Source organism: Syngnathus acus, chromosome 17, assembly GCF_901709675.1.
Source record: "Syngnathus acus chromosome 17, fSynAcu1.2, whole genome shotgun sequence".
Classification (NCBI taxonomy): Eukaryota; Metazoa; Chordata; class Actinopteri; order Syngnathiformes; family Syngnathidae; genus Syngnathus; species Syngnathus acus.
The window spans coordinates 1869573-1892271 of record NC_051102.1 but is presented as its reverse complement, the minus strand read 5'-3'; the positions used below and the strand labels follow the sequence as shown (position 1 = coordinate 1892271).

The 22699-nt window shown below is 44.3% G+C and overlaps 1 protein-coding gene across 11 annotated transcripts in view; it reads left to right on the top strand.

The window, feature by feature from the left end:
- Nucleotides 1-22699, top strand: part of LOC119136981 (receptor-type tyrosine-protein phosphatase mu-like) — a 102429-nt gene that overhangs the window by 50395 nt on the left and 29335 nt on the right. For 8 of the 11 annotated variants that reach the window (XM_037275909.1, XM_037275915.1, XM_037275913.1 and 5 more), the window contains exons 8-16: nt 5481-5789; nt 6364-6473; nt 8832-9033; nt 9362-9464; nt 15925-16198; nt 17572-17608; nt 18174-18248; nt 19392-19527; nt 20914-20943. In XM_037275909.1, the coding sequence (XP_037131804.1) occupies nt 5481-5789; nt 6364-6473; nt 8832-9033; nt 9362-9464; nt 15925-16198; nt 17572-17608; nt 18174-18248; nt 19392-19527; nt 20914-20943 (1276 nt within the window). The remainder of the gene's footprint in view (nt 1-5480; nt 5790-6363; nt 6474-8831; nt 9034-9361; nt 9465-15924; nt 16199-17571; nt 17609-18173; nt 18249-19391; nt 19528-20913; nt 20944-22699) is intronic. The other 3 variants (XM_037275917.1, XM_037275918.1, XM_037275916.1) reach the window with 1 other exon arrangement.

Here is a 22699-nt window from a genome sequence, read left to right as displayed (position 1 = left end):
CTGATCATTTGGAAAGCGAGCTTGTTAAACTTCGCAGGAAAATGGAAGCGAGAGTGCTATTGCCAAATGCTGAAAAATGAAGACATTTGGAAAATGTTAGCAAGCTGTGAAATCTGTGCACTTAAGCGAGGTGGATAACAAGAATAAAATGCTCAAGCAAATCCTTGAAAACAAAGAAAAAGTGAGCGGCCGACAACTACGGTGCTTTAGATTTGAAACCTCTCAAGCCTCTGCTTTTGTCTCTTAGTGAATGCTGAATGTCCTCGCCCCGGCATTAGAACGTCCTCTTTTTTTTTTTTGTCGCGGCAAACATTGCTCAGTTTGCAAAGCGACAGATGCGGCCCCGCAGATTTTCATTAGCGCGTCCCAGACAAGCGAGAGGGAGAGCGAGGAAGTGTCCCGTCCTGTCTGGGGGCGCCGTGATGTATCGCACCCGGGCCTGCCAGTCCTAACCACTCAATTAGGAGCCGAGGCTGCCGCTCGGGCCTGTCACGGAGAGAAGCCGGACGAGATCAAGAGCCGCTTCCTCTGCAGCCGGCGTCATCCATCTTGCGCCGTTTGACTGGCGGCCCGGCAGTGGAGCGGCGCAGGTTGGGGCCATTCATTCCGATCTGTCCCGACTAAACATGAATAATCTCGTGACCTTCAGCGCCTGCGAGAAGGAAACGAAATCTCATTTTGCGCGGACACCAAAATAGTGTTGCAGCCTCTTAAAAATGACCACGCAGGGAGTACAGCCTGGGAATTTTGCTGGTTAATTTGTAAAATGTCGTTGAAGCATTCTCGAAAGTGCTGATTCCCAACCACCGTGCCCTGAGATGTTCTCGTCTTGACTGCGGGAAACAATCAAAAAATGATCTTCTACAAACAATGTACTTTGTAGCTTTGCTCAGCGATCTTTGCCGATGACATATGACACAAGCAAAAGACTGGTCACAAAACAAGACTTGTATTGAGGTCCATTTCTTTTGCTTGGAAGGCAGACAATCAACCATCCATCGCCACCTTCACAGCTTTGTGGTGGGTGGAGATGGAGGGGAAGCTCATCAGACAGCTCCTGCCGCTCCAGCGCCTCATTTTGTACTTTCAATTCCACCCCGCACCACCAAACTCCAACCACCTCCTCCAACCTCAGTCAGGGTGGCAGTGTCATTTATCAGCAGGCCTATAAAGAAGGACTTGATAGAGTGAGGAGCGGCCAGCACCATTCAATAAATCCTGGTGATTATCCACGCCCCCAAGGTGTACCGCCCCGCCTGTGTGTGTATATGGATATTGTATATACGCGTGTGGGGTGTGCCCCCCCCCCCACACACACAGAATTCCCAAGTATTTATCTTTGACTTGGTAATGGGTGTAAAGGCAGACCAAGAACACATGTGCTGCCTTCCTAAAGGCCATCTGTTAGAAGACGTGCACGTCTGTCAGGCTGAAGGCTTCCACTTGTTGCCATTGATGCCAACGCAAACCTTGTCCTTGGGGGGAAGAGGGGGGGGCAGTCATACATACCGTAATTTTCGGACTATAAGTCGCGTTTTTTTTTTCATAGTTTGGGTGGGGGGCGACTTATACTCAGGAGCGATTTATATACATATATATGGGTTTTTTTCACTATTTTGGGCATTTTATGGCTGGTGCGACTTATACTCCGGTGCGACTTATAGTCCGAAAATTACGGTAATTCAATGCCATACAAGGTCTTTATTAGTCCCACAGTGCCAGAATGGCAGTTGTGTATCGATACAGTAAACCACATCAAAACTATTCACCCAAAATCTTTTCATTGAACCGCATCATAACAAAAAATTCCTATTAATTTCCGATTAAATTTTTATTAATCGTCCAGCCCTAAATCCAAGTTGAAAATGATGGCCATTTGTTGCGTTTTGATCCTGTGTCCCAGTTTGTCCTTTCCGTTGCTAAAATTTGCCAATTTGGTGTTGATACTGCATCTTACATGGTCAATATCTTAATATTTTGTCGTATGTACCCTTCCATTTTATTCCCTTTTTAAGCCCCCCCACCCCCGTCACCTTCCTAGCCCGAGCCTCTTCTTTAGCACTCGAGACAGGTGATGGGTACTCTGATTGTCGGTTATCGCCAGCTATCATCATGTCTCGCTTCTGCGAGATATGAAAATGATTTCCTGAGTGTTCAAGTCGTGTCATTACCTCAATAGCTGCCTCCGCCACAGTGTAATAGAAGGCAGCAAACAAATATTCAAAGCCTTTTTTTCTTTCACCTGAGGGGCTGAAAAATAAAAACTCTTAGACAGAGATTTAATGTTGGCCATTGACATGTTTTTCTGCCACTGACAGACCAAGATGCAAATTAAATATAATTTCTCTACTCTAAGAACGAGCTACATGCACACTCCCCTTCCTGGTTAACAAATTGTATCAGTATTGATCCACACTATTTAGTTTTGGCAACAAGCGGGATAAACTATAGCTATATTTTATTTATCTAAGATGTAAAGAATATATCATACATGTCAAATATATATATATATATATGTTTAAACCTAGTAGTACTAGTAATACATATCAATACTCCAATGTATTGTATCATATTACAATATACGCAACCGCACATAGGTTGCTGTAGCAACGAGATAGCGACTAGCCTCAGAGCCGTCGCCTCGACTCCATGTTGATGTCTAATCACCGGCAAAGTGTTCTCATCCTTGTTTGGGAGTCGGCAACGTCTCTGCACTTAATCGATGCGGATCCGATAAAGACTCTGTGTGCTTGTGGCGCCCGAGGATGATCTGATAAGCTAATTGTTCTTCCGTACAACAGTCAGGCCAAACCAGATGCTACGCAGACAGTGCTTTAAGTAGACAAGCGCCAAACATCAGAGGAGGAAAATCGTATCATACACATCTTGTCATGTGTGCGTGTGCGTGTATTATTTTGTATTTCTTTTTAACAGTCATCAAATTTATAAGCCTTGTCATGCTTGGAACAGGAGGGCAAGCTTCAATCATTTAGAACAAAAAAACAAAAAATATTTGATGATATAAAATATTGGATACTTTTTTTATGGTATGAAAAATGAAACAAAATTAGGAAAAAACTATTTGAAAGAAATTCAAAAATATTGGGCAAAACCAATGAGAAAAGTGTCATAATATCGTCCCCTGGGCTAGTCTAAAAATTAGTATCGGTGTACCATGCAGTGAAAAAGTGGCAAAAGATGAAACGCGACAAAGAAAAAGATGCAATTCACAAGCGTCTCATCAGGGTGAACCAAGCAGAAAATGCAACTTTTAAGCCCCTTTATTTGCGGAACTATCAGGAGGCTGCACTCAGGCGGTCCAAAAGGGACGTGCTTAACGCCAGCAGAATTGCAGGGTGGCCGGCCACACAAATCAAATTAACGCTTTGAGGAGAAAAAAAATGAAAGGACAAAAGCGGCAAAGTGTGTATCTCGAGCCGACAAGCCCGAGCGCTGTGATTTGTGCGGGGTGTCACACTTGCATCTAGGTGGAACGTCTCTGATAAATGGGCCCGTGTGTCAACAAATGGGCCCGTGTGTCAAGAAACGGCAGAGATGTAGAAAATATCACAAGAGTCCAACGTTTGCTTTTGGGCGTCAAGAGAGTTATTAGCCGTGGTCTGTACAACTTGTGCGACATTTGACGTTTACAAGTACGCAAGTATCAGAGTACTTCCATTCCAACATGTTATTTATAGGGATATTCAACATATTTAATTTCCAACAAAAACGTTTTTGTCCATAATAAATTTCACAAGTTTATCTTTTTCCATGTACAATTAACACCGTTAAAAACGCCGTTGACTGACTATGACATAAAAGTTGTGCTTAGGTTTTGGTTCCATAGAAAAGAAAAAGAAAACACTATTCGCCATACTACCTTTTGCTTCTGTTTCAAACAATTTTTTAGGTTGATGCATAAAATCATCGATTCAAACACCCCCCCCCACCCCGACAGATGTTTTCCACTTTGCCGACTGGGACGTTTGTAGCACGCTATCTCAATGTGAACCGCCATCGCTGTGCCGCTACCGCGACCGCGGGGTGGTGGTTTGCGTCGGTGTTTCATCTTCCCTTTCGGGAGGGAACACATCCGCCGCTTCGCAGCTGCTCCTTCTGACGCTCAGCCGTCAGGAGGCCTCGCTTTCTTCTAGCTTTAGCGCCTCCCGAGCTAACGTTATGACCTCGTTTGCCGAACGTTACCCTCGATTTTCCTCCTGTCTCGTAACTTTTCTTTCCAGATGTTGCCGTGTTTCTTCCCTAGGCATCCCACAATGTTTCGGTGTAGACTCCGGCACGCAATCAACCGCCTCGGTGCTTCCTATGAATGTTAAACATGGCTGCCCGCCCGCCCGATCTGCCGCGAGGGCTGCGTATCCCGGGGGCGGATGGGAGCCGAAATGAAGCCCCTGTCTCCTCCCTAATAGCTGCTAAAGTGTTAAGTTCCAGAGAAATGGGCTGCAAATTTAACCTGGAATGGAAATTGATCCCATTACCTCGATGCTGCCCGCCTTGGCGGCGAGGCGAGGATGGCCGCAAAATAGGGATTAGGAATTGGGGGGAAAGCCTCGGAAAAGGCAGTGGCAAAAAAAAAAGCAAGAATGGTTCCAGGTGATAGGATGGCTTGGGGGGAGTCATGTCTCACCCTGGAGACCAATTCCTTATCAACAGGAATTGATAGCAACAGATGGAGCAGGAAGGAAGGCGACTGCTGCTTTCTTCTAGGGTAGAGCCAAAATATCAATGTCAGTATCATGACATCAATAATTATTGACTTTAGACTTTTTTTGTCATTCCGATAGATATCATTCGGATTGAAGATCTCCGATTAGCTGTTTAAATGTAATGTGATCTACTCGTATACCAATCTAGTGTTTACATATGCCAACAAATTGGGTTGTTTTTTTTGTGTGAAAACAACCCAAAGTTGGGTCAAACTAACCCAATCCCACAGAATTTAGCAAACTGTCCTTGAAGCATATCGCACCCCATGTATCGAGATATGTATTGAATCACTATTTTAAAATTGAAGCCATGCACACCCTTCGTGATAATGTATCACCAAATTAGCGTGACCTATTCTTTTTCTACCAAGTACCATTAATAGCCACCTGCCATTTGAAAAGATGGCATTCTGTGAAGGGATGACGCGCCCCCTGCAGAGGCTTTGCACCGGTACGGCGGTGCCATTGCTGGAGCGTCGGCATGCGCACGGCGCTGGGATGTGCCTTTGCTCCTTTGCCTCCCATCACGCTGCACCTTTGAAACAGGAAACGCATCAACTTCAAACAGATGAAATTTGACCGGGTGTCAAATGTTGAGAAAAGAGAAAAGAACAGCAGCGGAGGCCGTGCGGCTGCATACATTGCATCCATTTCCCTTGTTTCGCCTCGACTAATGCGTAGCACCTGGCGTTTCACAAGGCTTAATTGATTGTCTGCATGGGGCCTCACACTCTTCCCTCCCTCCCATCCCTGCAGAGCCCATGCACGGTCCGCGCCGTCTGGAGGTGCTGGACGTCCAATCCAAGCAGGTGACGGTACGCTGGGAGCCGCTGGGCTACAACGTGACGCGCTGCCACAGTTACAACCTGACGGCGCAGTACCGCTCACGCGTGGGCGGCAAGGAGCAGACCCGGGAGGAGGTGTGCTACGAGGCGCAGGGTCGTGACCCGCAGCACACCATCCACAACCTGACGCCCTTCACCAACCTCAGCGTTAAGCTGGTGCTGCGCAACCCCGAAGGCGTCAAGGAGAGCGCTGAGCTGGAAGTGCAGACGGACGAGGATGGTGAGCTCCAGAACTCTTTGAATTGGGTGCTTTTGATCAAACGAGATCCTTCAAAGTCTGGTTCTTCATGCACCATCCAACTCCCTAAAAAAGACTTGGTAGCTTGTTTTGTCGCTGCTGTGTCTAATTTTACAATGAATTGCTTATGTGTTTTACTTTAATATTTTTTTAAAACCAAAACTTTGGTCAGAAAAGTAGCACAACTTTTCTAGCCTACTTTAGCATTAATATATAAAAACAGCGCTTCCTATCAAAACAGTTCAAAATCAAAATTGGATAAAAATTTGTGGCTTCAACAATGTCACGCACCCCCGATAAAATCCCGTCTTTTATTTCTGTGCGCCCGCCTGCCACTCATCTCCGCCGTACGACATGCGGCATCCGTGTCGTTATTGTCAACGACTTGAAATATTCACATTAAAATATCTTTGACTTTGGCTGTCAGCCATTTGTGTAATGGACGTCCTTGAAAAGCTCTTTGGATGATTGTCGGGAGCAGGATAAATCACAGTGAAGGAGACGACTTTTATTCATCGGTGTCGCTAATCTGTGCCGCGTGTGGGGTGTCCCGCAGTGCCCGGCGCCGTCCCGCTGGAGTCCATCCAGGGCAGCGCCTACGAGGAGAAGATCGTGGTCACGTGGCGAGAGCCGGCACAGACATATGGTGTCATCACGCAGTATGAGGTATGCAAAAATCATGTCGATTCACTTTCCGACACATGCAAATAAAATAATGTAATACTATACAAATAAATTATATGCATGTTTTGGAAAACAAAATAATTGCTATGAATAAATTATTTTATCCATTCATTTTCAAATGGGTCAATCATTGTAGAATACAAATAAAATACAAAATGAAAATTCCAAATAAATAAATAAACAAACAAACAAAGACTTGGAAATAAACTAACGTATTTAAATAGATAGTATATAAGAACAACACTCTTACCAGTATCACAGAAAAGTGCAAATAGAACCTAACCACTCTCAATACGGTCATGTGAACAAACAAGCTAACCATGCTTGATTGCAAAATGTGAAAACAAAACAAAAAAAAATCATAAAAGTTGCACCAGTGTGATAATAAGCTAACACGTAAAAACAATGACAAGTACAAAAAAGTGTGACACGTAAACACAAACACCCATACAATGAGATAAACATAAGACTTTCATGTACAGAACCGGTAATAAAAAATAAGAAACTCACACAAGTGTAAGACAGTGAGAAATATATACTGTATAAGGTTGTCTTTTGACCTTTGAACTTTATTGAAAGCACAATCTCTCTCGACTTGGCTGTGATGGCGAGTCAATGTTGACTCATGGCCACTCGCCACTCTTGTACATGCCTCCACAGGGCAAATACACACACACAGACACACACACATTGATCTTAACCAAGCCTTCAGTTTGGGAAGTAATCCCGCCGCCTTTCCCACAGATTGATTCCCCTCTCTGGTCGCTGTTTGCTCAGCGCGCTACGTTATTTTGATTGGGTTAGCGGGGGTCTCCTTTCATTGGTCGAAAGCGAGGATTGAGCGGCAGCGGGGGGGACTTTGTTTAGTCAAGCAAATGCAGAAACAATGTCCATAAAAAAAACGAGAGGGAAAATACACCACACACAGCAGGTTGGCTTAATGGCTTAAAGAGAGACACGTCTCGGCTGTTTATCTTCTTTAAAATTTCATACGACATGTAAAAGGGAAGTGTGTGTGTGTATGTGTATGTGAGATCCACTTTATAGAGCAGAACCGCCTCCAGGCTCTCAGAAACCACCACTTACAGCTACTACCCACAAACAACAAGCTTTTTGTTTCATTTATTCCATCTCAATGACCCCAGGAAATCTGATAATCCATTTTTTTAGTTTGGATTGAATACAGTCCAGCTGATTGTTTATGCTGCTTTGTTTTCAAATTCACATCTGCATATTTTGTTTATAAAACAAAATGTCGATATATCCTTTTTTTTTTTTTTTTTAAGTTCAAACAGTGTAAAATTGCAACTTAATGTCAAAGGTACATTTGCTCCTCCAAAATTAGTGGTAACAAAGCTCCGATTGTCGGGTACGTGTCGTTGCGTCCTAGAAGTGGCAGTGCCTTTCTTTGTGTTGGTTCTGCGGGGAGGCATTAAGGCAAGTACTTTTGCTAATATCCTTTCAGAATAACTCAAGTCCCCACTTGGAGAAAACACCACACGCGCCGCTCATAAAAAGGAAAAGCTCCATTATCATTCCAATTAAGGGACACAAAAGGGAGTTTGGAGCGCTACATAATTTGTGTCCATCAAGTTTGGAAATGCTCGGAAGCCTTCTCTCATTTAGACCTTTTGTCTGCGCCGCCCAAGCGCATATCGCAACGTTTCAGTTTGAAATTACCCGTCACCGCCTCTCTCGACGTCCTTAATGAATGTGACAGCAGAAATAATGGAAAACATGTCGGCAAATCCCATTCTGCGTAATATTGGTTTACATTTTTCTCCTCCACGCTGGTTGTCGGGATTTATGAAGCATCTCTAACGCATAAAATATAAATACGTACGCCATCATCAAGTCCTTAGGTGTGTGCGAGGTGGGGGGGCGGTGAACAAATGGGCTGTAACCTCGCCACTTAAGCTCTTAATAAACGAGTCGGGTAAAGCGGTGAGTTATGGCCGATGGAAAGACGCAAGAAACCATCAACTTAAAACTTCATGATGCCACTTTACTTTGATGCCATATTAGAAGCCTTTCAGCTTTTGATTGACCGTCAAAAACAGAATTCAAAATAAGACTGAAAAGAAACAAAATGGTCATCTCAGTCTTGTAAGTAGCAAAGCAGCCATATCAGTAAATATTCTATGTATATAAACAGTTGAGCATTAGAAAAGCAAGGAGTGTATTTTTTGGTTAGAAAACCGACAAGAATCTCACAAAAACAGGCTAAATGGTTGGAGATGTATTCAAGCGCATACCCTGCAGCAGCAGCAGCAGCAGAAGCAGCAGCAGCAGCAGCTCTCACTGAATACTCTCCCCAATGAATATTCATCTTCTCCACAGATCTCCTACAAGGCGGTGAGCTCTTTCGACCCCGAACTGGACCTCTCCAACCAGAGCGGCAAAGTGTCCAAGGCGGGCAATGAGACCGCCCACGCCTTCGCGGGCCTCCACCCGGGCTCCACATATTCCTTCACCCTGCGCGCCAGCACAGCCAAAGGCTACGGCCCTGCCGTGGCAACCCAGTTCACCACCAAGATTTCAGGTCAGTGTCTGTGGGCCTTGTTGAATAAGTCATGGAGCGAGTTCGTAGCCCCTGTTCAAGTCATGTCAACGGATGTTTTAATTTTCATTTCCCTACTGCCTCATGCTAATGTACTAATATACTGTGAACCGTGTTGCCAGTAATGTCTGAACCAGTTCTGGAGAAGTTAGCACATTTGAATAAAGACAATTTTGAGTATGTTGAATGGCCCATCAGAGCTAAAGAAAAACATGCTGATTCAGCACACGGTATGGGTTTTCTGTACATTGTTAAACCATAATTACCTTTTTACAAAAACAAACGGTAAGATCTTGATTTCCTCCCCCAGCCCCGTCCATGCCTGCGTACGACCAGGAGACGTCGTTGAACCAGACGGACAGCACGGTGACTGTCCTGCTGAAGCCCGCTCAGAGCAGGGGCGCACCAGTCAGGTAGGCCCAGACACTAACAGCAACCCCAACCCAAAAAACAACAACAGTAGCAAGCATGTATGTCAACGCTGGGAAAATTATCAAAGAACTTGCGGCTTCCAGCATTTTGGCTTTGAAAATGAGAAAAAAATACTTTGGAGCAGTCGGCGCGAGTCGGCTCCAGGTTGTCCCGCCTCTGTCTTTTTTGTTAGCGTGGCGTCTCACCCTGCACCTCAACTCGTTTGAACCTGTTTTTTCCCCGAGCGTTTCCTGGGCATTGTTAGCACCTTTATGTTGGGCGTTACGCAAAGTCATCGTTTTGGTTTGCTGAAGGCACAAGTTACTGTACTGTTTCATCGTCTTTTTAATAGCCACTATATGTTATATGTCTACTATATGTTAATGCAGCGATAATACGATTTTGAAAGATTCAGAAAGACTTTGAATGTCGGCTCTGGAGCTTCCATTAGGAAAAAAAAAATCTCCAGATTTTTTTGGGGGGGGCTCCCGGCTGCCCTTTCTTGACTGGCAACAATCTGAGCAAGCTTGTTTGGGCCACCATACGTGATCCCCTCTTGGGCAGGCAACAAAATTTGAGGGCCTCAAAGTTGCCATTGACTCCACCCAGTCGTAACAATTTCCGAGTTTAACGCAACGTGTCTTCACAGCAAGAAAAATGTTTTTTTAATCGCCTCGCAGGTACCGTCCAGGCGATGCGCTCGTCAACGGGCCAATTACAAAGCTCCAACGATGACGAGGCGTGTTGTGAATCACAGGCGCCATTAATTAGCACAGCGGGGCTGCTGCTTTTGTTTACCGCCAACCTCCCAAAATTCTTTGGAGATGCCAACTTTTACTTACTTTAGCCCTACTTTTTTGCTCCCTTTCTTTCTTTCTTTCTCATGTGATGCTGACCTCAGCATATTCTTTGACCTAAATATTATTTATTAGATGCCCAGATTTAAAGGAGGAGGTTTTTAATTTTTAGCCTCTCTTCTCAGTGTGGGTGTGCTGCCTCCAAGTATATTTTTTAATGGGGAAATGACCTCATTGATACAAACGACCTTGCATGTTATTTGGGAAAAGGTCTGTAATTCAGATGATGTTTACTTCAATTTTGAAATGGAACACTTTAGGAAATCACTTCTAAAGCCCAGATGAGAGAAGATGAGCAAGAGGGATTTGGTCACTTTTTTTGCGAGGTTTACTGTACAGCAGCAGCAGAAGCATATTTGATTTGATCATGTGACACGCTGATTTGGTTTGGGAACTAATAGTGGCCGCTGGCATTTTCAAATGCTTCGCAGGAAGTCCGCTGGACGATGACACGATAACGGCATGACGACTGTCCGTCAAGCATCCACCAATCCATACGAATTAAAGTCAATCTGGAGATTATCCGAAGAGATGCTAATTGCTATCATATGTAAAACATAGACTGCTCGGATTGGGCCGCTAATCTCCGAGAACATTTTTCACCAGAGGGGACAGTGTTCCTTTAAGAGGATTAAAATGACTGTCTATCAATAATGTCGCTGTAACATTTGCCCCTCGTCGTCAGCGGACAGAATCCACCCACCTCACATCAAAATAAATGTTTACAAGCTCGTGCGGCAAGAAATGATTTGAGATGCCTCCGCTTATCTTTACTGCCACTAAATCAGACCTCTTCTGCCGCCATCACCTTTGCCTCCAGCCAGCGGAGGCGTTTAAAATACCAAGTGTGCTTGTGCAAATGAGATGCTTTCTTGTTCCCTGTAGCGTCAGATAATCTGTACCGGAGCATGGCAAGTGCTTTGGCACAGAATAAAAACAAAACAGAAAAACACTCTTTTTAGGTGTGAATTTTTTTCCTTAGATTAATATTGTCAACACTGAAGCACACGGCCTTGACCCACCTTTAAAATACGTACCGTAATTTTCGGACTAAAAGTCGCTCCGGAATATAGGTCGCATTAGCCATAAAATGCACAATAACGTGAAAAAAAACATATATACCGTAATTTTCGGACTATAAGTCGCACCGGAGTATAAGTCGCACCAGCCATAAAATGCCCAAAAAAGTGAAAAAAAACATATATATGTATATAAGTCGCTCCTGAGTATAAGTCGCCCCCCCACCCAAACTATGAAAAAAACCGCGACTTATAGTCCGAAAATTACGGTAAGTCGCTCCGGAGCATAAGTCGCATTTTGGGGGGAAATTTATTCGACAAAATCCAACACCAAGAACAGACATGAATGAGCAACAACAGGCTAAACGATAGGTATGCTAACGTGACATAAACACAAACGAAGAGCTGAGAACGGGCCTGACGTAACATTCAGAGTTATTAAAAAGAACTATTACATAAATAACACGTTTATAAAACCATCTGTGTCACTCCAATTCATTAAATACATCGATCGTCCTTTGTCAACAATGGGTGCGCGCCGCTGACGGCGCTTGCACTTCAAAATATTCCACAGGCCCATATAACAATATATAAATTAGATATCAAATAACTATTATATAAGCAATAATATTATCAAACCATCTGTGCACTCTAAATCATTAAATCCATCGATCAAATTCCTCGTCCTTTGTCAACAACGCCGCGCGTGCGCCTTGACGTCAGCCTCGTCGTTATTCCACAGATCTAGTATATAACTATATTGTAGCGTTAACAAAGTACAAGGAAAGACGTGTGTTTGGTAAACGGCTCTTTATTTAACAAAACAAACTTCCAGGCGTGTGGCGGCGTGGACTTCCAGCCACGGAGGTGGAAGAGAGATCCATCGAATAGGACCGGGCGTGCGTAAAAGCCATGACCGAGCCCCATCCACCGTCCCCGGACAGCCACCCGGCCGAGCGCCAGCCCCCGACTTCTATCCACGGAGGTGAAAGAGAGCTCCGTAGAGTAGGACCGGGCGTGCGTAAAAGCCATAATAGTTTTTCAAACCTTCTGTGTCACTCCAAATCCTTAAATCCTTCAAACTCTTCGTCCTCCGTGTCACTTAGAAACAAAGCCGCTAATGATGCCGGTAGTACGTGGGGCCCTTCGTCATCCCGTGATCAATCTTTGTCCTTTTTGCAAACAACCGCTGCTGACGTCACTTGAAATTCAAATTACAGTAATCCCTTGCTACATCGCGGTTCGTTTATCGCGGTTTCACTTTTTTTTTTTTTTGGGGAACATTTTTTAAAAAAAACACGTATAAGTCGCTCCTTATTATAAGTCGCCCCCCCACCCAAACTATGAGAAAAAACGTGACTTATAGTCCGAAAATTACGGTAACTTTCTTTGCCGAAGTGCGCTAATAGCTGCGACTAAACATGGCACAAAACTCATCATTTTGTCACGCTTGTAATACGACATGAGCTACACCGATGGAGTTGTTTGGTTTACGGCCACTTTAAATCAGCCCCTGTTAGCATTAGTGTGTGTCAAGATGGTGATAGAGAGGCCGGCACCCCTGTTATCAGCCCACATGAAAAATAAATCTGACTCCCGTGGCCTCTGTCCGCTCAATGGCGAGTCAATCAGGCATAATTGGTCTGCGGAGGAGAAATCTATGAGACGAGTTGGGCAGTGAAGCTAGGGGGCTAATTGGTGTCGGCACAGGTTGTGATGGGACCACTTGGGCCACTTTAACAGTTGAATGTTAAAACAAAAAAGTAGCCGCACCATTTGTTTTTTTAAGCCAAAAGAATGAAAGGAAGAAAAATATGTTCCCTATATGAGCCAGGTGAAAATAAGGGGAAAAAGATACTGGAAAAAAAAAAAACCTCAAAGCCAATTATCTGGCCTGGTACCTATGGGGTCCAAGCATATTTCAAAAAAGGAGGGGCAGTGCGCCCCCCCTCTAGCACCGCCAGCAAATGACACATTAACAGTTTCAAGGACCCATTCTTGAAATTGAACCGCAAGTCAGCCATTTGCAAAATTGTAAAGTTTTCTGGCATGCACCAGCAAATGTGGGAGTTGAAATCTGATCTTTTTGAGAAGTCGCCATGAAAAACAGAGCTGTTGTTTGTTTTCATGTATTTCGACATCTGTGTGTTTGTGTCCTCAGCCTTGGGCCTGTCCAAGTGAGTCATCCTTGTGAGCCGGTGACAAGCCATCACATGAATATGACAGCAGTGATTATTTTTGAAAAACAAGAGCAGAATATTTGCATTCCCCCCCAGCCCCCCCCCCCAAATCATCTCGTGAATTTCTTGCTTCTTCGTGTAAACAAACTGCTGAAAATTGCTTCGAATCTGTGAGCCTTCTGAATTGAGCGTTTGCGTCTGCAGCCGCTGCTGACGCGAAGCAGCAGGTCGAGATTTGCACATGACACGAGTTCTTAACCCCGGGAGCCTCCTCGCCTTTGGCACTCGTAACTTTGCCGCGGGAAAGGTAAAGCAGCCGTCCCTGTGCTGTATCATTAAATAACGCATGGAACAACCGCATCATCATATCACACAGAGAGAGACACTTGCGGGAGCCTCAGTTTTATTTTTTGAGGTTGTCCCCCCCCCCCCTTGCAAGCTAAAGATATGTGGAACAGAAAGTAAAGATTCAGCTCTTCTGTTAGTATGTTGTATTGATTTTACATTCAAGCAAAAGTACAAGTTTTGGCTTGTGAACACTTTGTGTAGTTTTCGTAGTTTGGGTTGGATATGCCACTGTCATACTGATTTATTGCTATTCTAACATTTTCACCTGAGCTGTTTTTTAAATTTGTTGTACATACAATATTTACCCCAAACATTTGTTTTTTTATGATATAGTTTCATTGTAGATAGTTCCTTCTAGTCGATTTTAGTTTATGTCCTACAGGGGGGTGGCCGATTAATAGAGAACACTTTTTGTCCGATCGCCAAGGGGCACTGAAATGGGCGATAATATGTATATTTTCCTTATGTAGTATGCAATACCTGCATCTCATTGGTGTTCTTAACACTAGAACAGTGGCTGTTTTGATCTACCTCTAACAGCGGGGTGCGTCAATTGACGCTACATCGATGCGACACGTTACCGTCGCAAATCACATGTTGCGCACGTCATGTTATCGCGATCGTCTTGTTCGAGCGCACGCCCAGATAACGTAATTGTGTGGGGATATTGTAGCGGAGTGATGAGTGTAATTGTATCATAGTTTATGGAGAAAAACAATTTAAGAGGGACATTCGACGTGCTGTCAAATCAGTCATATTTAAACTTGCGCAATGACGTCGGCATGCGGTCGCGGAGGAAAACGTAAGTTTGGGGGGGAATTTTTAGCAGCATGGGCGATAATTAGAGGTATCTGTTTTTTATTTATGTCATCGCTAACACACACTGGGCGATTATTAGAATATGGGCGATAATTTGAATAAATACGGTAATTTTATTTAAACTTGTTTTACAAATATTTTTATATATATATATATATATATATATATATATATATATATATATTTCCCCCAAAGTATTTGTTTTTTATTCAAATATATTTTGAAAATATTTTTGATATACGTACTATGCAGTAATTTTCTCATTAACAAATGTATTTAAGCAATAGTTATTATTGCATGACGATTCAGCTGGTAAGTTAAAAGAATGGCGTTCACACCTTGGTGTTATTTGCATGTTCTCAAGACTCAAGAAGAGGAAATTTGAAGCGCTCTTTGCATTCCCTCCCTCCCTTATGCTCTGGTGTATCGCCACTGCGACCCCTCTGTACGTTTGACAGAGCCCACTTTGTCCACCGAGTCGGCCAACTGGGCTCGGAGCAGAGACGTGCCGGTCTCGTCGACGAGCCGATTTATCATGCGTGCCGTGTCCCGACGGAGGTCAGCGAGCTGCTGACTGACAAAGAGTGCACTCACAGCTGCTGCCGATGTTTGCACCGTAGTCGCGCTACAAACTCATTGCTACTGAGATGTTGAATGTGGAAATGTTACATGCTTGAAAACATGATTGTGGTGTGAAGAAAAGAAAGTCTTATGAACAAATGTGCCACTACACTATTTTTTATTATTCAGGCAAAACATTGCAAAAATAGTTCATTGGAATTTTTTAATGGTAACAACAAAAATGCCCGTAATAAAAAAATAAGGCCAGCGTCCAAACATTTATTGATTTGGAAATATGAGTCTATTATAGAAGTTCCATTGGAAGTTCTACAGGATGTAATCGGATCCCGATGAACCACATGCAATTCTCTCAACCTCTACAGCTGAATGGCTTCTACGAACGATTTGAATGTAATCAACAGAACGTGCTAGCTAAGATACACTCAGTTGGTTGCGCGCGCACGACGCACCGCAGATGATCAATTGTTCCCTGCGGTTGGTGCGGGGATGATGAAGTGCGCCTTAGCGTATACAGCATGCACTCTTTAACCCAACACTTTATCAGGGGGCCCTTGCTCAGGCCGTCAAGGCGGCTTCTCTGTTTAGCTGTGGCTAGAGAGGTGATGAAATATTTAATCCTGTCAGGAAAGAAGGTGATGCTCGCATTGTTTTTTGCAGCGCTTACCAGGTGGTGGTGGAAGAGGAGCGCCCCAGACGGGCACGGGGCACGGCCGAGATCCTGCGCTGCTACCCGGTGCCCATCCACTTCCAGAACGCCACGCAGCTCAACTCTCATTACTACTTTGCCGCCCAGTTTCCGGCCGGCGGCATCCACGGGCCGCAGCCCTTCACCGTGGGCGACAACAAGACCTACAGTGGATACTGGAACGCGCCGCTGCTGCCGCAGAAGAGCTACAGCGTCTACTACCAGGCCGTCAGCACCGCAAACGGGGTGAGACGCAAAGGATTGAGACAAAGCAGACGATATGAAATGCTTGCAGCGTCAGTGATTGTGATTCATTGCCAAACGCCAGACTTGCATTTAACGTATCGGTTGCGGGAGCAATTAATTGTGGCAAGCATCGCGACCTCAGTGCCGGGACCGCTGCCCGATCGTACAGGTCGCCGACCCCTAGTCTTCAAGTGGATGCTACGTGACTCGCGCTCCCGTCCCTCCTCGCTCGCCGCTCGATAGCAATTTGCAGAGCGCGCCAGTCGATGGAGCTGAATGAGAATGTCCCAGCGCCGGCCTCCTTGAGCATCGGCGGCACGTCCGTTCCGGGGGGGCAGCGCTAATAATGTGTGAGGCCCGGCCTGAATTCAATTAGCCAGTTGGCACTCCAGAATAGAACACCTACTGAAACTTTTCTTGCTCTCGTCAGTGAGAGTGGAGATTTGGACTTAAAATCATAAACCTAGTGACCTCTAGAACAAGGGAGTCAACCTCTGGCCCGTGGGCCAAATTTGGCCCGTAGCGTAATTATATTTGGCCCACAAAGACAGATTTTTGTGTCAATACAAAAATTGCAAATTGTCTTCACTTTTAAAAAACAGAGATGTTGCTAGCAATATTTACCAATCATCTTTTTAAAAATGTAAAATTATTTTACTAGTCTCTGATTTCAAAACTAGTTTGTTGTGTAGCCTATATAATATAAGGCGTTGACAGTCATAATGGCCCTCAGAAGGAATCTGTGATGCAGCCCGCGACAAAAAATGCTGTAGAACATTAAAAAAAGAAAATAAAATCATCTCCACATAGGAGTTTCACATATTTTTTTAATCTCATTATTGAGATGAATATGCATTTATTTTTACAAGATCCCATGCATTTTTAAAACAACTACGTGCCATGAAGCACCACTCAATTAAGTGCTTAAATTGTGCTTGTAAAGGCAGAATGTTTTGCTCTTGGCTATTAAAGTGGCCGCTGAGTGTCTGGCTTATCCTTGGGCGACCTTAGCAGGCAGACCCAGCTCAGGGACACAACATCCATGACCTTTGTGTCACTCACAGCCTCCTTGTCCCTGCCTGTGTCCTTTTCTTCTTTTCAGCACTCGAGTGTTTGGAAAAGTCTTTCTCTGCGGTGTAAACTTTTGAGAGGCTAAAACTAGCTCTTTGTTATCGATTTAAACACAAGGTCTGTCGATGCATGTCACTGTTGGCAAGATCGCCGCCGCACAGCTGCACCAAGGGTTTTCTTTTTCAAGAACGTTCCTTTGTGGCAGTCACAGGGCTCTAGACTGTTTTATTGCTACTGACGTACGCACATACACAACTTGTCATCATAATCATCCTCTTTTCTCCATCTGTTTTTTTGTACAGGAGACCAAAATCGACTGCGTCCGAGTCGCCACCAAAGGTAGGACTCATTCTAAGATCGCTTGAGGTTGAGTGTCGGCTTTATAACAAATGAACGCATTTTACCAGAGATGCTTGAATTGTTGAACAAGTCGCTCAGCTAGTCGGTTGAGTTGCATGCGATTTGTAGCATAATGTGTACTTACAATATGAAGAGAATGATTTTATTTTTACTGCCTAAAATATTCACAAATGTATTTGAGATTGGGCTATCCAAAATCGACCTTTGTCAGCTATAATGCAAAATCAGTAGGATCCTTGTATCAATTTTGAACTAAATAAATAAATGTAACATTCTTGGTTCAGTAAGCTTACATTACATGAACAAAAATATCGGGACACACCTCTGACTTAAATGGTTCCAAGCATGCTTGGATGATTTTAATGTGGAAGAAGGCCAGAAACCTTTAAAGGTGTCCCGATACTTTTGTCCATACAGGGTCCCTCATATTGGTCATCAATGTTGTGAATCAGGGCGGTTTGTCTTTTTTGTGTGCATGTGTGTCTCTCGCCTTCTCAACCTGCTGCATGGTGTGGTGGATCTACTCACCCTTTGTCACGCTCAGCCGCCATTCTGGTGACTCAGCTCACCACGCCGTACCTCCGCATCGCCCCAGCGGCCGGTGACCACCAGCACACAGGTCAGAAACGCTGCCAACTCAAGTTTACAAAATATTTGTCCAGTTTAGAGAAAATGAAACATTTCAACTTATTGTTTATTTCAAGCGTTATAAAACGTACGTCAACGTGAACGTTCCTGAGATTTGTGTGCGCCAACGTGCTGAGGGTTAAACAGTCAATGCGCAGCTATGTTAAGAACCGCAAACGTCATTAAAGCTTTAGCGTCTTTAGATAAATGTCGGCAACTCCGTATTGTCCTCCCACCCTTTGGCTGCATCCTGCGCCAAGCTCAAAGCAAGATAAGTTCACTCTCGCATAATCACGTTTGCGGCCAAGGCGCACTAAACAAAACATGCTGGAGGCAGCACTGGGAGATAAAACCAGAAAAGATTATTTTTTTTTTTTTTTAAATGGCTGAAGTAACCAAAGCACTACATATCAGTGTGGTAGAGATATTGCCCAGACGCAATAGTGAGGAATAAAGTTGTAAGGCGATAAGACACAAAATGTCCTCCACTTGAACATCAGCGTCAATAAATTTAGAATGATGAATTGCCACGTCAGCCAATTGTGACGCCGTGTTGTCTCCCTATCAAGGAAAAAGGTGCATATCCATCCCACTGACACATTGTTCTCGCTTCGGTGGGCTGCTATCAACAGATTTTTTTTACTTTTTTTTTTTTTATTCCATTGGCTGCACTGACATGTTAGCAATCAGCTGCGAACTAATGGAGTTGATGCCACACATCAGTTTTTTTTCCTTTTTCCTTTACCGCAAACGTGTGACAAATCCGCACTTTGAGCTCGTCAGGAAAGAGGAAGAGGCTCGTCTGTATTCCCGTCTCGACCCCCCGGCGGGATTGAGATTCTCCGAGCGACTCGCACAGCAAGTGGGAAGCCGGCGGAATTTTAACAAGATCTGCTTTTTATTTATTACCTCCGCCAAGGAGGGGGTCTCTTCTCGTAGCTTTAATGTCTACCATGAGGAGACCTACAAAAAAATGTCTCAAGTACTCATGTCCGAAATGACACAGGAAGTCTTCTAGTTTGGTTTGAAGCTGCCATTTTGGTTTGAACAGCTCAAAATGTGAGAAATCCTTGGATTATATTCTTAATGGAATTTTTTTTTTTTTTGTGATAGCTAAACATGATTGTTTTGACAGGCGCCGCCACCCACAAACCCGACGCCGTGGAGCCGGAGAAGCAGACGGATCACACGGTGAAGATCGCCGGGGTCATTGCCGGCATTCTGCTCTTCGTCATCATCTTCCTCGGTGTGGTGCTCCTCATGAAAAAAAGGTAAGCGGTCATTTCTCGTGTGACTTTGTTTTGTCGTAAATAATGAATTCAATCAGCCAGTCACGCCCTATTGAGGAAATATTAATCCCTTTCCACCGCGCACTCCAACAAATGCCCTCAGCGGGGAGCTTGTGAAGCCCTGCGAGGGAGATAAACCGTAAAAAAATTTCTAATATTGCGAAAGTGTACGTATGCGTTGCTAAAGGGTATGTTTACATAAGGCCCCTTGCTCATATGGCTGCGATAATAAGAAGCAAAGCTCTGCAAATATCGAGCATCCTTCCCTCTACAGTTTATACTGCTGCAATGTGAGCCGTCACGTTGATAACAGAGGGCAGAAGCTTCTTTCATGTTCTTAATGAAATTATTTCTGTCCGATAAATATGGCAAAATACATCCAAAAGAGGTCATCGGTTTATCGACTTTTATTCAACTTTCTGATGGCCTCAACATGGCTAATTTTGAAAATTCACTAAATTCACTTCTAGACGTTCTTTTCCTCTTATCATTTAAGGTAAATGTGTTGCAATACAGCGGAAGACAGGTAAAAATGGAACCCGTTCATTCATTTGTGTTTTGTCGCCCACTAATGAAGAGTTTTCATTTTTCCGTGCGGGTCCCCATCCGAGCGGTAATTGTTTTCACTTAGGCTCAATCAAAGCCGAGGCGGGAGAAGTTCCCACAAAATGACTCGGGCCATCCGGGGTGGCGGGAAGGCCAATCGAAGTCGCGTGCCGTCACATGCGAGCGCCTCGTTAAGGTTTGACCTCAAAGGTCAAATGTGGAACTTTTTTTATGATAGTTAATAACGCGTGCATCACATTTCCGTCCGAGAGTTTGCATGTACACAATAAAGTCATGTCTATTCCTTTGCTGTCTAAGGGCTCAGCTTGCGACTGATTAAATGAAAACAGATGAGCTGTAATTGGTTGTCAGGCACTGCGATGTCACAACAAGTAGCAAAATGGCCGACCCCGAGAAGAATAAAAATGGCTGATTCTGCCATTTAAATCATCTTCCACAAATGCAATATTAATCAGAATGCCGTGTTTAGGCTAGTGGAGATGTATAGAACATTTTACTGTGAAGAAAAATTTTGACTTGCCTCTAAGGTCTGATATGTAATAAAAATACGATGGTGGCTACCATCACGCTCACCTCCCTAAGTCGAGCATCCACGTGTTGCCACCATGTCTGATTTTGTTCTTTTTTTTTTTTTTTTTAAAAACATTAATATATTTTTACTTTTTCTTTCCATTCCATCCCCGTCCTCCCCCTTTCTCTCCTCGTCCTCCACTGCTTAAAACCTACCACCACCAACACCACCACCAACACCACCACCACCACCGTCACCACCACCTCCACCACCACCACCCCACTCGGCAGAAGAACCTATCACTCCTACACTTACTACCTGTAAGTAACCAAACCCGGCGTCCATATTCTCTCTGAGCCACATGCATGCCAACGCACCACAGACTCCTTATTTCAGTCCATGCCACTTTTGATTGCCGCTTTAGCGCATCTCACACACTTAGCATGCGGTTGTTCTCATTCCCCATGTCATCCTCCCACATCTCGCTTCTCATGCTTTTTGTTTGGCTTACCTGATTCCCCCACTCCGGCATGCTTTTGGCTTTCTGCACGTGTACCCCTTTTCTTCCAGTTCCCTATTTAAATATCGAAACAATCAAATATAGTCGTGAATGGCGAAGAGGCTTACATTGTGCAGCGTAGCGTTTTTGTAGCTAATCTGCGTTGATCACAGGAATGGCACGGAGGCTGCCTGCCTTGCTTCAAAGGACATTCCACAATGCACCTGCAGATAATACCGCCGCGCGTAACGCTCGGCATGTCGCTCACGTCCGCCGCCTTGATGAAGCGAATCAGTTGAAAGTCTGCGCATTATTGAATAAAAGGATGTCATTCACGTTTTAACGCCAAACACGCTGGATGAACGCTAGCTGTCTCGGTTTAACGGCTAATTCCTTAAAATTAGTGATACTCTTTTGGAACCTCATACCAAGTTTAGAGTGGACATACTGTTCCTGTGGATGCCTTATGACAACTGTTCTTTTCCATCTTTTAATACCTAATAAATAAAATCTAGCAATAGGGGCTCCTGTGGAGTGTCACTTGTATGATTGATGAAGCCTCTGAATACTTTTGCGCACGCATCAAAGGCCCGCCTCCAAAATATGCATTTCAGCCACCCGACTAATGTCACTTGGCATGCTTTTTATGCATGCGCTCACATGTGCCATCAAATGCGATGTCAAAAAGCTTTAATCAGGTGGTCGGCCTGAGCACACGGTGGTATTGGCATGATGTTGGCGTGGCAGGAGGACCTTCAAGGGCTCCTTAAGTCCCTTGAGTAAGCAGTAGCTTTGCTAACTGCTTTCCAAGAAAAGCGTGCTGAAGCTCATTTGAATGTATGGATTCCTTTAGATCAGTGGCGTTTAAACTACTACTAACTTTTAAGGGAAAAAAATGAATTATTTCAAAAGCAAATTAAAACTGTGCTGAAGTAAAGCCGCCTTTTTGGGATGCTAACATGAGCAGCTAGCGCTTGTTTACTTTTTATGGCATTCATACATAATCATGTCATCAGGAACGGATGATAAAGGGTCAGGAGACTGGAGGTGCGCTAAACGCGGCGTGTGTGTAACCCAAACGCGCTCGAGGCGGGTGAACAAACTCCGTCATTAAAGGTACCGCGCGGTAGACGTGCAGCAAGACTCACGCTAATTGGTACAAGCAGCCTTGGCAGATCCAGTGGTTTAGCGGCGCTATGTGATGATGAGCGGGCAGGACGAGGAAGTGAGAGGACGGGGCCCAGCCGGCGGGGTGTTGGGGGGGAGCCGTTTATTAGAGGCCAAGCCTTTAGTTCTTGGTATGAACAATGTTATGATATCAAACTGTTGACTGCAAATGCGGATGCCCAAGTATATTTTTATCAATAAATTCCCCCCGCTCCGTCGTTCTGTTGCTTTCTAATGTGCAACGATGGCATTACAGTAATTGTGTGACACACCTGACGGAATGCGGATTCTATCTTTATCTGTTTCTTTCTTTGCGCAATAATATAATACGCCTACTGTGCATCGTATGAATACTTTATTTTGAGTGTGGGATGTTTGTAGCTCTTTTTAATTCCTGTTGTTCCTTTTTG